General features: G+C 41.2%; 1 protein-coding gene across 1 annotated transcript in view; it reads right to left on the bottom strand.

Moving 5' to 3' along the window:
• LOC122558114 (low choriolytic enzyme-like) overlaps positions 1–16401 on the bottom strand; it is a 47421-nt gene extending 31020 nt beyond the window's left edge. Inside the window, exons 1-5 of the mRNA XM_043706433.1 lie at positions 16278–16401; positions 11430–11582; positions 5985–6102; positions 3985–4163; positions 7–88 (exon numbers count right to left, since the gene is read on the bottom strand). Of these exons, the coding sequence (XP_043562368.1) occupies positions 7–88; positions 3985–4163; positions 5985–6102; positions 11430–11582; positions 16278–16401 (656 nt within the window). The remainder of the gene's footprint in view (positions 1–6; positions 89–3984; positions 4164–5984; positions 6103–11429; positions 11583–16277) is intronic.
• Between the last annotated feature and the right edge of the window lie 278 nt (positions 16402–16679).

The raw sequence follows: 16679 nt of genomic DNA, 5'->3' as shown, positions 1-16679 counted from the left end.
ACTTACCTCCCATAATGCATGACTGAAGAATAATCGTACATTGTCCCCAAGTTATTGGTATCCATTTTTACAAAATTGTATTCTGCTCCTGCAATATAATATATGCACAAATAACTAAAATAACTTCTTACTTTGGCCTATTTAATATTCATTTTATTAAATTAATTACATAACATTATTTACTCTATTTACCTTCAGGCAAGTTATCACAGAGGATTTTCGTTTAGTTACAGAGAGTAATTTTAGGTTTCTCCAGTAGTGTATAACAATTAAGCCAAAGGAGATAGTCCAGAAGAAGGGCTACATCTCATCCAAAGAAGAAACAGTGTGGAGAATACCTGTGGACAAGTGTGGCATTCTATCATCAACATAAACCAGCTGCAAAAGGTTTTTGTTTACTCTCAGCAGGCAAGGTATACAGACGTTCATGTGGTAAATGGGTTAATTGTTCACACTGTCCATTACCCTCTGGATGGCAAGAGGTGGTGTAGCTCTTAGCAATATCACAGAACTTGCAGAGCTCCTGAAGGATCCTGCTGTTAAAGCTGCATCCTCGATTACTGTGATTTCAACATGGACTACTGAAACACACCAACAAATCATGTACTAAGATGCTGGCTATAGTTGATGCCTTTTGATCAGGGGCTGGAAATGACCTACCTGAACTTAGTGAAGACAGGTGTGAGTTTGAGAATTTGCTCAATCACCGGAGTCAAGGATCGAAAAAATCCACTACAATGACCTCGAGAGGTCTCTTGTTGATCAGGGATCACTTGGTGGGATGAAGTTGCTTCTTGCTTTAACCAAACTACACCTCTGATAATTTCAACAGGAGTCATAAATATGAGACAGAATCCCAGATCAGTAAGATTGTTCTCTGTTGAGGACAGTTATCTTTTCCATTGCTTGGTGTCCTGCCCAATCTTGGACTACTAGCTTCTCAGTGTACTGCCCTAGGCAGTCTTTGACTGCTTCATTAATGAATTTCCTTCCATCATAAGGTCAGAATTTGGAATGTATACTGATGATTGCATAATGTTCAGCACCATTTGCAACTCCTCAATCACTGAAGATATCTGTGTTTTTTGCATAGAGACGTGAACTGTATCCAGATTTGAGTTGATAAATGCCAACTGACATTTGTGCCATATAAGTGCTAAGCAATGACTATCTCTAATAAAAGAGCAGCAAGCCACCATGCCTTGATGTTCAAACATATTACAATCAATGAAACACCCCATTATCAACATTCTAGGGATTACCATTGACCAGAAACTGAACTGAACCAGGCAAATACATGCAGTGGCTCCAAGAGCAGGTCCAGAGCAGGGTTTCTGAGCCCAGGGCTCATCTGCTATATCCACTTTTCTTTTCTTTCCTATTTTTTTTCCTCTTGTTTCTCGTCTTCTTTTTTTTCTCTTTCATTTAACTAGCATCTTGTTGAGGAGCTTGGTCACGGCGACAGCATCGGCGGTGCTAAGTAAGCCCAGTGTGGAATTGTGGCGGTCAGTGAGTGAGTCCAGTGCGGGCTCGTGGGCAGTTGGTGAGTGAGTCCAATGCAGACTCATGGGCGATGGTCAAGTGGGCCTGGTGTGGAGTCGTGACAGCAGTGTCAGAGAGAGTTTGGGTTCCTGGCAGCTTCTGCATCGACAAGGCAGTCCTAGCGTTGATTCATGGCTGCTGCGGTGGAGATGAGTTTGATTTGATTTGATTTATTACTGTCACATGTACCTAGGTACAGTGAAAAATGTTGTCTTACATGCTTTACAGGCAGATCATAGTATTCAAGTGCATCAGGGTAAAAGATCAGAGTTTGGGTTCTCGATGGTGTCTGCGTCCAGGGTAGATTCATGGAGGTAGCAGCAGAGCTGAGTTTGGGCCCAGTCCGACACCCTGCAGAATTGGCAACAGTTGCATTGGAGATGTGGGCCTGAAGCAGGTTCATGGTGGCACTGAAGTCAAATTGGTCCATTGCAGTGCCCGGTGGCATCAGGGGCATCTGCATTGGTGGAGGTGAGATGGCGTGAAGAGTGGTGACTTTCATTCGAGTGGCGCAGCAAAGGGACTTGTGCCTAGCCACCAGGACCATGGCCCATGGCAGTGCACTTAACAAGAAAGACTGTAAAGTTGAACACTTCTTCTTTATTTATTTATTCTTTTGCCTTTATATTCTATGTTTTGGTTTACTTTTCTATGTTTTAAGATGGCACCAGAGAGTGGTGACACTAACAAAATACATGTGACAATAAATAAATCAAATCACGTCAGAGGCGAGGAATTCAGCAGTGAGTAATCCACCTCCTGTTTACCTGATGTGTGTTCAGCATCTACAAGGCATAAATCAGCAGTATAATGGGTTTCTCTCCACTGGCCTGGATGAGTGAAGCTTCAAAATACTTCAGATGTTTGATGAAGAACAAAGCAGCCCACTTGAGTGACCATCATATCCAACATTCATTCCCTTCACCAGCAATGCACTAAGGCATGAATGAATATCAACCATGAGATGCACTACTGGCTCTTTTGACATTACCTTTCAAAACTATGAGTTATATAACAAAGGCACACTACAGGTACAAGATCCTTTATCCGAAATGCTCGGGACCAGCTGTTTTTCAGAACTCAAAATTTTTCAGTTTTCAGAATGTGACAGTTTAATGGTGAAATTTTTAAAAATCTTACCGGAGAAACAGACTTCTAACTAAGAACATGCTTGGCCACGCCCCCCACCCATGTCGCATCTGAGTGACACACATCAAATGGGTGTCAACTTAGGGGCGTTCACAGAGAAACCTCAGGCCTGTCGGTGCTTGGCCACGCCCGCCATGTCGCATCTGATGAACACATATCGAGTGGGTGTCCACTTGAGTTAACTGTTTGCTCACCAAACAACGTTGTTGATGAGAGAAAAACTTCACAAAACAACCTTCGGATTTTGGAGCTTTTCGGTTTTTGGATGTTCGGATAAAGTATCTTGTACCTGTACTATGGGAACACCACTAAATGTAGGTTTTCCTCTGAGCCACACCTCATCCAGACTTAAACTTTATCTCCATCCCTTCACTGTTGCTGGTGAAAATCCTGAAACTTTCTTCTCAACAGTCCTGTGGGGCCTCTGGATCCTGGTAACTGGTATCTTCCCCAGGGCACGAGGAATGGGCACAGATGTTGGTCAAGCCAGCAAAATTTGCACCCCATCAACACATTTTAAAAAGTGAACTCCATTTCTCATATTATCTTGTGATGTCTTATAGGACATTGTTACAGGACACTTCACTATGAAAAACGTTTGGCTCGATTATAAAGATTTTTAAAATATAGTTCTTTATTTACATCCTATTGACAACATACATCCTAAGTTTTCAGTGGTTTAAGTTGCTGCCCTTCTCAGAGTCTCTAATAAATATGAGACAATGACATCCTCATTAGCTACCTATAAATGCTCAATAGTTAACCCTTTACACTACACCTGCTAATTCCTCCAGAAATTTTGATACAGCAAACAGCAGTAGTTTAATGAAGTCCATATAACTTTTATGCTGGTGAACATGAACTTTCAACACCTGGATAGGTTAAGTGGAGTTCAACAGTATATACCAGAAAATACTTCCATAATTATCAGTAACTGCTGGGTACATCATTAATTGCTATTCATGAGATTGAAATGATTACATGGTGGTGCCCGCTCCAGAAATCGTAAGAACGAGAAAATGTGACTTGGTTTCATTCAGGGAGCATTTTTAGGCCAAACTAAAAGCCTCTAAAACGACTATTGTTCATTTTGACTTTCATACAGTCCTAAATAATTATTCTACTACTTTCTCTATCAACCTTTCAAACCCTACAAAACATCTTCTGTGAAAACCAAGGTAAATGTTAATTTAGTACGTTTAGCATTTATTGTCCACAAATGTTTTTTCTTAATCTCCAGTTATTGCTTTCTTTAACATCAGTTAGAGACAGAAATACCTTAAGTATGCTTACCTTTAACAATATTTTTATAAATGATGGTTACATAGTCGTCACGGTCACTTCTATTTTGTTCATGATTAAAACCAATTGTGTGGAGTAACTCATGTTGTATAATGCCAGGTCGAATACAGCCATTTCTATCCAATGAAACAAACTGTATGCGTTTATTATATCCCACATTTGCCCAGCAGCTAAAAAGAAACAAATTAAACTTTTAAATTAATATTTCTATCCTAGAAATCAGATTTAATATTAGTTGGTATCTTTTATACCAGAATTGCCAATATTAACGTGGAATTTAATTAATTTATGTAGGATATACCAATAGGTCAATGAATAAACCTGTGAAATGGTGTGGTAGCAAATGATACATTCTGGGCCACAGACACAATTTCTTTTTTATGCTGAGTTAGTTACAATATGCCTGGGGAACAATAGTGGCATTTAAAATTTCCTCAGTATACCTAGGAAAGTAAGAAAGTGGGCACTTGCTCCTGGATGTCATCTAATGAGCCTCTACATACACCACCACCTCGAATTCCCCTCCAAGCCACTCATCATTTTTACATGGAAATATATCACTATTCCTTCAGCTGGGTCAAAATCCTGATACTCCCCGCTGTGTGTCTACCTACATGGACTGCAGAGGTTCAAGAAGGCATCTCACCTTCTCCAGGACAGCTAGGGTTGGGAAATAAATGCTGGCCCCAGTGATGCCCATGTCTCACAAATAAATAAAAAAAGGTAGCATTGAGGATGTAAGGACAAAGGATGATGGGTCATGGATTGGCATGAATCTGCACTAAATTGCTACAGGAGCTGTAAGTGCCTTTGGGAATGTGGTTATAAATACATAAGATTATCTTGGAGCGTTATGGGGGGCAAGGAGGTGGATAGAGGAGCATTGGTTTCTATGCACCCATCCCACCAAGATTAAATAGCCCATTGTTATTGGTTTTTGTGTCTTCAGTGAGTGTGAGAAACCTGGAATTTATTCCACTCTGTGCACCCATGTGGGAGCTAAATAGTTACCAAATACTTATTCTTCAGGTGATTATGGGTGCTTTAAGTTTCCTTTTTGCTTTTCTTTCTTGATTTTCTACTCTTCTTGACATTTTTTTCTCATGCTTGAGATACTTTCATCCATGAAGTGAGAGACAAAATATCTGTTAAAAATTGCTCCCATTCTTGTTTCCATTATTAATTTCCAAGACTCATCCTCTAATATTTTTACTTTAACTATTCTTTTGCTTTTAAATACTTGGTCTTATTGTCTGTTTTTATATTTACTGCCAGACTGCTCTTGTATTTAATTTCTTCCTTTTTTGTTACTCTTTGCTGGCTTCTTTACTTGTTCTGTATGACTGATCCTTTGTTTCTGTTTTCAACCATCCTTTACTTATGTAGCAGTTAATCACAGGTGGTGCATCTTATTTGGGAAGACTTTCTATCTTAATAGGATATGTAATTGTTGAGATTTAAATTTCCTCAAATGCCTGTCTCTTACATTTTAGTAGTTTATTTTCAGTTCACCATTGCTAACTGTGTCTTTTGGTTTTATAATTTCCTTTTTAAGTTTAAGATGCACACTGCACCTCTTTCAACTCAATGAAACAGGTGACAGTAGTTTGCTGGTTCATATCTCAGGGCAATGCTCTCACCAATTAGAGTCAGTTTGCATACTTTAAACAAAGCCTGACAGTTAAGTGCCAATCATCATTAACTGATACATTCTCCATGGCAACATCTCTCCTAATTAGAGTCCACTTGCCAACCAATCAGCGTTAGATATACTGATATTCTTTTTATTGGTATTCTACTGAATTGTTGTGATAGATGCAAGCCAAATCATTTGATAAAACTAAAGTTCTATACTACCAGATAATTGTTTAAGACACCAGTTTCAGACCCAAATTACTTGGTCTGAATATCCAACTCTATATTCTCAGAAAAAAATTAAGTAAAATGGATACATGACAACACAAACTCGTGAGGTATATTCTCCAACTCACCCATTTTTTGAAATAATTTTAATGTAATTTCTTTCATATCGTCTATAGACAAACTTAATGCATGTTAGATAATCAAACTCTTTCATAGAGTGCTGTATTATACCTTGATGATATTTACCTGTAGTTATGAAAACATAATAAGGAACATGTAATTTACTAATTAGTTTATGACATTAATTTGCACTGCTATTACTTACTGGTCATAAAGCAATATAATGCAATAATACAATAATCTTACAAAAGAAACCAGAATAAAAATGTTGGGTGGCATTCCGCTTTTATTGCTCATTCTGGGGGGATGGAAGGGATGGGGCATTTCTTTCACTGCACTGTCAGTACATCTGCAGTAAGCGGCAGACATCAGTAACATTTTTCATAAAGCATATTATGTCATAATGGTCAGTTTAGCTACAGACACCAAATTCCATGTATTTGCCAGAATAGCCTCCATTGTTGAAAAAGACTGTTAATATTTATAGAATCATACAATCCCTACAGTGCAGAAGCAGGCCATTTGGCCCATCGAGTCTGCACCGACCATCCGAAGAGCCCCCACCCGAACCCATAGCCTTATTCCCTGTAATCCTGCATTTCCCATGACTAATCCACCTAACCTACACATCCCTGGGCATTTTGGACAACTTAATATGGCCAATCCACTTAACCTGCACATCTCTGGACTGTGTGAGGAAACCCATGTAGACATGGGGAGCATGCACAAACTCCACACAGTCACCTGAGGCTGGAATCAAACACAGAGCGCTGGTGCAGTGAGGCAGCAGTTCTAATCACTGAGCCACCCTTCTGGAAGTAGGTTTTGAACACAAGAGTTCTGTAAGTTGATGGGGACTTCAAAAGCTGGCAAAATAGAGTTTCATGGTTGTATTTTCACATCTGTGGCATTGGCAAGACATGACACCGCAGTTGGGAAGAACTGAACACAGTAACACCTATAAGCTTTCCAAAGAAGAAAAACAGTGTGGAATATTTGTTTTATGAGGTCAAAAGGTGAAATAGAATAAATTCTATTATTGTCTTCTATATTCTATTAATGCATTTTGGTAGATGAAGAATGGAGAAACAATGGTACAACTCTGGGAGGAGTTCAGCAGCACAGCAACCTTGGGGTTCAAATGCATAATTTTTCTGAAAGTGGCCAGGCAAGTTGAAATAGTTGTTAAAAATGCTTATAGGGTCCATGGGTTTACAAGTAAAGGCACAGAGTATAAAAACAAGAAACAAGGGGGATGGTGAAGGTGAGCAGCCAGAAGTCATGGTACACTTTGGTACCAATGACATTGCTAGGAAAAGGGATGAGGACCTTAAAAGTGAATATCAGGAGTTAGGATGGAAGCTAAAAGGCAGGACGAGCAGAGTAGTAACCTCAGGATGGCTACCGGTGCCACGGGCTAGTGAGTCCAGGAACAGAGAGCGAGTGCAGCTGAACACGTGGCTGCAGAGCTGGTGTAGGATGGAGGGCTTCAGGTATGTGCATCATTGGGATACCTTCTGGGGAAGATGGGACCTGTACATGGAGGATGGATTACACCTGAACTGGAGGGGTAACAATATCCTGGGTGGGAGGTTTGTGAAAGCTCTTTGGGAGGGTTTAAACTAGTTTGGCAGGGAGATGGGAACCACAGCTACGGATCAGAGGATGGGGTAGCTGGTGAACAGGCAGATAGAGCGTGCAGAGAGTCTGTGAGGAAGGATAGACAGTTGATCGGGCAAAGTTGAAGTCTGTGCAATGGCTTGAAGTGTGTCCATTCTAACGCAAGAAGTATCAGGAAAAAGGGTGATGAATTTAGAGCATGGATCAATAGTTGGAGCTACAATGTTGTGGCCATTACAGAGACTGGGATATCACCGGCAAGAATGTTTGTTGGATGTTCCGGGATTTAAATGTTTCAAAAAGAATGGTAGGGGAGGTAAAAGAGGTTGGGGAGTGGCATTGCTAATCAGGAATAGTATAACAGCTGGGGAAAGGGAGTTTGTCGAGGAGGGTTTGTCTACTGAGTCATTATGGGCGGAAGTCAGAAACAGGAAAGGAGTAGTCCCTTTATCAGGAGTTTTCTATCGACTCCTCAATAGCAACAAAAACACGGAGGAGCAGATTGGGAGACACATTTTGCAAAGGTGAAGAAGTAACAGGGTTGTTGTCATGGGTGACTTCAACTTCCCTAATATGGATTAGAAACTCCTTTGGGAAAATAGGTTGGATTGTGCAGACTTTGTCAGGTGTCCTCAGGAAGCATTCCTGACTCAAGATGCAGATAGGCGGACAAGAGGGGAGGCCATATTGGATTTGGTGCTTGACAACAAACCAAGTCAGATGTCAAATCTCTCAGTGGGAGAGCATTTCACTGATAGGGATCACAATCCCTGACCTTTACTATAGTCATGGAGAGGGATAGGAGCAGATGGTAGGGAAACTTTTTAATTGGGGGAGGGAAAATTACAATGGTATTAGGCAGGAAGTGTGGACCATAAATTGGGATCAATATCCTCAGGAAAATGCACGGCAGAAATGTGGAGGTTGTTTAGAGAGCACTTGCTGCGAGTGCTGAATAGGTTTGTCTAACTGACGCAAGGCCGGGCGGGCAGGGCGGGGTGGGGGGAAACGGAACGGTAGGGTGAAAGAACCTTCCAGAAGAGATGTTGAACATGTAGTCAAGAGGAAGAAGGAAGCTTACTTAACGTTGAGCAAACAATGATCAGACAGGGCTCTAGAGGGTTACAAAGTAGACAGGACGGAACTGAGGACTTAGAAGAGCTAGAGGGGGCATGAAAAAGTCTTGATGAGCAGAGTTAAGGAAAACCCCAAGGCGTTCTACACTTTCATGAGGAACAAGAGGATAGCCAGAGTGAGGGTAGGGCCGATCAGAGATAATGGAGGGAAGTTGCGCCTGGAGTCAGAGGAGGTAGGGAGATCCTTAATGAATACTTTGCTTCAATATTCACTAGTGAGAGGGATCTTGTCATTTATGAGGACTGTGTGAAACAGGTTGATACACTCAAATGTTAAGAAGGAGGATGTGCTGAAAATATTGAAAAACATGAGAATAGATAAGTCCCCAGAGCCAGATGGGAAATACCCAAGGTTTAAATGGGAAGCAAGGGAAGATATTGCTGCACCTTTGGCGATGATCTTCCCATTCTCCCTGTCCACTGGAGTAATACCAGATGATTGGAGCCTGGCAAATGTTATTCCCTAGTTCAAGAAAGGGAATGGGGACCACCTTGGGAATTACAATCTTACATCTGCGGTGGGCAAATTATTGGAGAGGATTCTGACAGATAGGATTTATGATTATTTGGAAAAGCATAGCTTGACTAGAGACAGTCAGCATGGCTTTGTGACATGCTTCGCAAACCTTATTCAATTCTTTGAGGATGTGACAAAACACATTGATGAAGGCAGAATAGTGGATGTGATGTCACATGGATTTTAGCAAGATGTCTGATAAGCTTCCCCAGATAGGCTCATTCAAAACGTAAGGAGGCATGGGATATAGGGAAATTTGGCTGTCTGGATACAGAACTTGGCTGGCCCATAGAAGAAACAGAGTGGCAGTTGATGTAAAATATTAAGCCTGAAGCTCGGTGACCAGTGGTGTTCCACAGGGACCTCTGTTCTTTGTGATTTTTAGAAATGACTTGGATGAGGAAGTGGAAGGGTGGGTAAGTTTGCTGATGACACCAAGGTTGGTGGAGTTGTGGATAGTGTGGAGGGCTGTTGTAGGTTGCAACAGGACATTGACAGAACGTAGAACTGGGCTGAGAAATGGCAGATGGAGTTCAACCTGGAAAAGTGTGCAGTGATTCATTTTGGTATGTCGAACTTGAATGCAGATTACACGGTTAAGGGCAGGATTCTTGGCAGTACAGAGAAACAGAGCGATCTTGGGGTCCATGTCCATAGACTCCTTAAAGTTGTCACCCAAGTTGACAGGGTTGTTAAGAAGGCATATGGTATGTTGGCTTTCACTTGCAGGGTGATTGAGTTGAAAAGTTCCGAGGTTAGGCCAAAGCTCTATAAAGCTCAGGTTAGACCACAGTTGGAATACTGTAGTCAGTTCGCGGTGCCTCATTATAGGAAGCATTAGAAGCTCGAAAGGGTGCAGAGGAGATTTACCAGGCTGCTGCCTGGACTGAAGGGCAATTCTTATGAAGAAAGTTTGAGGGAACTAGGGCTTTTCTCATTGGAGCGAAGAAGGATAAGAAGTGACTTGATAGAGTGTAGTGGACAGCGAAGAGGGTTACCTCAGATTACAACAGGATCTGGACCAGATGGGGCAATGGGCTGAGAAGTGGCAGATGGAGTTTAATTCAGATAAATATGAGGTGCTGCATTTTGGGAAAGCAAATCTTAGTAGGGCTTATACACTTAATGGTAAGGTCCTAGGAAGTGTTGCTGAACAAAAAGACCTTGGAGTGTAGGTTCATAGCTCCTTGAAAATACAGTCACGGGTAGATAGGATAGTAAAGAAGGTGTTTGGTATGCTTTCCTTTATCGGTCAGAGTATTGAGTACAGGAGTTGGAAGGTCATGTTGTGGCTGTACAGGACAGTGGTGAGGACGCTTTTGGAATATTGCGTGCAATTCTGGTCTCCTTCCTATTGGAAAGATGTTGTGAAACTTAAAAAGGTTCAGAAAAGATTTACAAAGATGGTGCCCGGTTTGGAGGATTTGAGCTAGTGGTTTACAAAATCATGAAGGGCATGGATAGGGTAAATAGATGGCCTTTTCCCTGGGGTGAGGGAGTCCAGAACTAGAGGGCATAGGTTTAGGGTGAGAGGGGAAAGATATAAAAGAGATCTAAAGGGTAACATTTTCATGCAGAGCGGTGCGTGTATGGAATGAACTGACAAAGGAAGTGGTGGAGGCTGGTACAATTACAATATTTAAAAGGCATCTGGATGGGGATATGAATAGGAAGGGTTTGTACGGATATGGGCTGGGTGCTGGCAGGTGGGACTAGATTGGGTTGGGATATCTGGTCGGCATGGACAGGTTGGACCGAAGGGTCTGTTTCCATGCTGTATATCTCTATGACTCTATGAGGTGTACAACATGATGACTGACATAGATAGAGTGGATAGCCAGAGACTTTTTCCCTGAGCCGAAATGGCTATCACAAGGGGGCATAATTTTAAGGTGATTGCAGGAAGGTTTAGGGGAGATGTCAGAGGTAGGTTCTTTACGCAGAGAGTGGTGGGTGTGTGAAATACACTGCCAACAGTGGTAGAGTCAGATAAATTAGGGCTACTTAAGCGACACTTGGATGATATTAAAATGAAGGGTAAGTAGGTTAGTCTGATCTTCGAATAGGATAAAAGGTCAGCACAACATCGAAGGTATGGGTATCATACCTTCATAATTATTACATGATTACATATTTATCTATAATCTGGAGCAAATATTAAAAAATGTAGTTTAGCTTACTGTAACGTTGGTCAATTGTATATGGTATATAAACAATCCCATCTCTTGAACGAGGCCACAGGCATGACCTGGGACCAAATAAACATTTCTTGGCATTTTTGGAACTTCCAGCTGCAATATCTCCAAATATAATATTCTTCTTGTTGTCTTCCCCTAAGGTGAGAAAGAAGTTCCAACTGCTAAAAATGTAAAATATAAATATGCAATATGTAGATTCAACTAGATGTTAAAGCAGCCATAGGATTTTCTTGAGATTACATGATATATTTAAGTTTATCCACCATCCAAAGCAAAGATAATCACATTTTGGTTAATGTCTCTAAGCACCATAACACATCCCATTTCATGTAAGTTTGGCAAAGGTCAAATAATAACATTCTGGTCTTTTTTTTAAATGCAAAATTGAGATTCAATAGCATTAAATTTATTGAAGGAAAATATTGCAAAATCTCCTTTGAAACTGAAAATATACAGAAGAAAAAGCAACTTGCATTTGTTCACAAGTTCTAAGAGGTAATTCTTAGGTGATTCCATAGTGACATTTCTCCCAGCCTAAGGTTTCTCCATAATACATTAGCAACTTCAGTGCTGTGCTATTACTGGGATTTGTTCCTTATAAATGTTCAATGGCATATTGTTATGACACATTTAGGAGGGATGTACAAATATTTTGCACAGTCTTTACAGTAGAAGACACTAACAGCATTCCAAAAATACCAAATAATCAAAGCATAAAAGCGGAGAAAACAAACATAATAACTATGACTGGAGAAATAATGCTTAGCAAACTAATACCAACAATTCCTCTCAACCTGACAGATTGCATTCTAGGATATTAAAAATATAGCTACAGAGATAATGGATGACTGCTAGTTGTCTTCTAAGTCCCAGAGGATAGACAAATAGTTAATGCAACACCTTTTCTTAAAAAGGGAAGGAGAAATAAAAGGCAACCCTCAGCCAGTTAACTTAATATCTATTATTGGTAAATGTTCGTCTTCTGTGATAGCAGAGCAGTATTTTATATTTATTTGCTCAATGAGTATCCACAGACTACTCGCTGTTGAGAATAGCACTCTCATACATAAAGGTGTATTTTGACAGTTCTACACTTGTTGATAGACCTTGTCTCCTGTTGACATTCTTGACACTTCATAACTGATTGATGCTTGTTACAAATCTTGGGAGGTTTGACAGTTTCATGGGGCATTTGCACATGTCACACATAATCTTCTCCACATTTAACAGTCCAAAAGGACACCAGAACAATCTCCCCTCCCTCACCATCAAAGTGCACCTAACTACACTCCCAAGCTGCCCTGAGATCATATGCAGGTGTAGCTGGGTTCTACAAAGTATTCTGCCTACCTAAAATAAATGCACTGACAACAGACTTGCTCTTTCATGGTCTAATCTCCACACTCTTCCTGACAGCAGAGGATCTCAGTGGAGATTAATCATGTGAATGGCCAACTGCCTCCAAGAACCATGCAACTCCACTGAAAATGAGAAACATCAGATTTAGGATGCGTTGGTTGTTGGTGGGTGGTGGGAAGTTTGGAGGGTCATGTGTGAGGGCCTGGACAGGGGCCACCCAACTTTTTTTTGTCAATTTTATTGCAGAGGAGTGTGGCTGAACAAAGAGACCTTGGAGTGTAGGTTCATAGATCATTGAAAGTAGAGTCGCAGGTAGATAGGATAGCGAAGAAGATGTTTAATATGCTTTCCCTTATTGGTCAGAGCATTGAGTACAGGAGTTGGGAGGTCATATTGTGGGTATACAGGACATTGGTTAGGCCACTTTTGGAATATTGCGTGAAATTCCGATCTCCTTCCTATTGGAAGCATGTTGTGAAACTTGAAAGGGTTCCAAGAAGATCTACAAGGATGTTGCCAGGAGTGGAGGATTGAGCTATGGGGAGAGGCTGAATAGGCTAGGGCTGTGTTTCTGTCAGAGGCTGAGGGACGACCCTATAGAGGTTTATAAAAACATGAGGGGCATGGATAGGGGCATGGTCTTTTCCCTGGAGTAGGGGAGTCCAGAACAAGAGGGCATAGGTTAAGAATGAGAGGGGAAAGATATAAAAGGGGCAACTTTTTCACACAGAGGGTGGTGTATGTATAGAATGAGCTGCCAGAGGAAGTGGTGGAGGCTGGTACAATTACAGCATTTCAAAGACATCTGGCTATATGAATAGGAAGGGTTTAGAGGGAGATAGGCCAAGCGCTGGCAAATGGGATGAGATTAGGTTAGGATATCTGGTCGGCATGGACGAGTTGGACCAAAGGGTTTGTTTCCATGCTGTACTCTTCTATGACTCTAGGAGGTATTTTCGATTATGGCCAAAATCAGGTACATTGTGTTTAAATTTTAACTTGGTCAAAAACTCCACATTTACAGAAATGTCCAGGGCCAGAAAATGAAAGATGGATTTTGACTCTAAGCAATTGTGGATGTAAAACTATATATTTCTGAATGTGTCTTTATACCATGCTATTTCAAATTTTAGCAAACATAGGGAAGTTCTACCTGTCAACATTAACTTTCAAGACGTGCACAAACAATGGCTACTTGGATAAGGCTCTGCACAGCTAATATGGAAATGTATCCCTGAAAGTAAAGTCTTGAGGAAAGAAGACAAGGGCAGAAAAATTAGAAATATTGTCAATAATTAACCATAGAAGCTATATTGGAAAAGCCTCAAAATGTACTTGCAAGGAAACATGCTAAACAATTATCATCTCACTCACCAACCTTCACCCGCCCCAAATAAACAACTTGACTTCAGAGTTGCTATACTCACCAGCTGTTTAAAGTAATAATATAAAAATATTAGAAGTGTTTTAAAAACAGTTATTTTACTTACTTGGCTACAATTACAATATTATAAAGTTGTAATTTACCACTTAATTAATTTTAAGTACTTTTTAAATTCATTGCAGAACTTTTCCTCATTAACTTAAAGTTTCCACAGACTTTGATGCGGGCATAGATTTAAGGTAAGGGGCAGAAGATTTAAAGGAGACGTGAGAAAATGTTTTATCACTCAGTGGGTGGTGAAAATCTGACACTTACTGCCTTTAATGGTGGTAGAGGCAGAAACCCTCATAACAATTACTCAGCAATTAGGTGTACACGTGATGCCAAGGCACACAATGACTATAGACCTGGGATAGAATATTTCAGTGATTGATTTTGATTGGTGCAGACTTAATGGGCCAAAGGGCCTTTTTCTTTGTTGTAGTTTTGGAAGATTAAAAATAGTTGAAAAATAGCTTAAGAACCAAAAAAACAATTACTGCAACTCCTGTAAGGCTGCTGCATAGAAGAATGAATCGCTTCTATGTGCTAAGATCAAAAGGAACGTGGCATCAGCATTTCCGCATCTCGCCAGTAACTTCCTTCGCTGATTGCTGCATCCTGCAATCAGGACAGGAAATTCCTAAAGTTCTAGTGTAAAAACGTGAAATGGAGTTTAAGTTATGGTCAATAGCAAGTGCCTCGGACTGGTGACAAGAAGATCTAGGCCAACATATACACGTTCTTTTTTATAACTTTCAAGCACAGTCAATTCAACTTCTCTGCTGATCTATTGGTGGAGTGGTTTATTTTGCTCTGCCATCATCGTATTAACTAAATTCTGCTTATTCTGCACAAAGTAAGGATCCAACTAAAGAGTTCACTTTTTAATACACATTTCCAATTTGGAGAATATTTTACACTTCTTAATGTTATAATTTTTATTTCTTTTTTGTTGCTACATGTCAGTTACACACATAATTTAAAACAAAGTACTCCTTTAATGCTTACCAATCCAATGGTTAATTTCTGTAATCCTGGAAAATATATCCACGTCACTGTTCTCTCTGAATCTTGTTCTGAAAAAACCTGAAAATCAGTATTGATTAAGAATTATAGGTTTCATGTTTCCCCAACGCCACTGAAGTGTTCTCTGACTGGGAGAAAACATCCCTGGTGATTGTTGCGTAGTGCCCATTCATCTGTTGTCATAGCGTCTGTTTGGTCTCACCAATATACCATGCCTCAGGGTATCCTTGCCTGCAGCGTCTCACCAATATACCATGCCTCAGGGCATCCTTGCCTGCAGTGTCTCACCAATATACAATGCCTCAGAGTATCCTTGCCTGCAGCGTCTCACCAATATACCATGCCTCAGGGTATCCTTGCCTGCAGCGTCTCACCAATATACCATGCCTTAGAGTATCCTTGCCTGCAGCGTCTCACCAATATACCATGCCTCAGGGCATCCTTGCCTGCAGCATCTCACCAATATACCATGCCTCAGGACATCCTTGCCTGCAGCGTCTCACCAATATACCATGCCTCAGGGTATCCTTGCCTGCAGCGTCTCACCAATATACCATGCCTCAGGGCATCATTGCCTGCTGCGTCTCACCAATATACCATGCCTCAGGGTATCCTTGCCTGCAGCATCTCACCAATATACCATACCTCAGGGTATCCTTGCCTGCAGCGTCTCACCAATATACCATGCCTCAGGGCATCCTTGCCTGCAGCGTCTCACCAATATACCATGCCTCAGGGTATCCTTGCCTGCAGCGTCTCACCAATATACCATGCCTCAGGACATCCTTGCCTGCAGCGCCTCACCAATATACCATGCCTCAGGGCATCCTTGCCTGCAGCCTCTCACCAATATACCATGCCTCAGGACATCCTTGCCTGCAGCGTCTCACCAATATACCATGCCTCAGGGTATCCTTGCCTGCAGCGTCTCACCAATATACCATGCCTCAGGGTATCCTTGCCTGCAGTGTCTCACCAATATACCATGCCTCAGAACATCCTTGCCTGCAGCATCTCACCGATATACCGTGCCTTAGGGTATCCTTGCCTGCAGCGTATGAGATTGACAACATTGGTCGTTGCACATGAGTACTTGCCATGCGCATGGTGGGTGATGTCCCCACATGTAATTGTAGTATCCATGTCGACACTCCGACATGTCTTGCAGTGGTTGCCAGGACATGGTTGTACGCTGTCATGATCAATGTTGACCTCAAGGCTGGACAGTTTGCTGTAAACAATGGTTTATTTAATGTTTGGTGGTTGTTTAAAGGCAAGAGGTGAGGGCGTAGGGCAGATCCTCATCGATAACGTCTTGCAGGCTGCAAAGAACATGGCATAGTTCCTCCACTCCCGGGAAATACTGAACAATAAAGGGTACCCTATCAGTCATATTCAGTGTCTGTCTCCTGAGGAGGTCA

Source organism: Chiloscyllium plagiosum, chromosome 16 (assembly GCF_004010195.1).
Source record: "Chiloscyllium plagiosum isolate BGI_BamShark_2017 chromosome 16, ASM401019v2, whole genome shotgun sequence".
NCBI lineage: Eukaryota > Metazoa > Chordata > Chondrichthyes > Orectolobiformes > Hemiscylliidae > Chiloscyllium > Chiloscyllium plagiosum.
The sequence above is the reverse complement of the archived record's forward strand: the minus strand, read 5'-3'. Positions and strand labels throughout refer to the sequence as shown.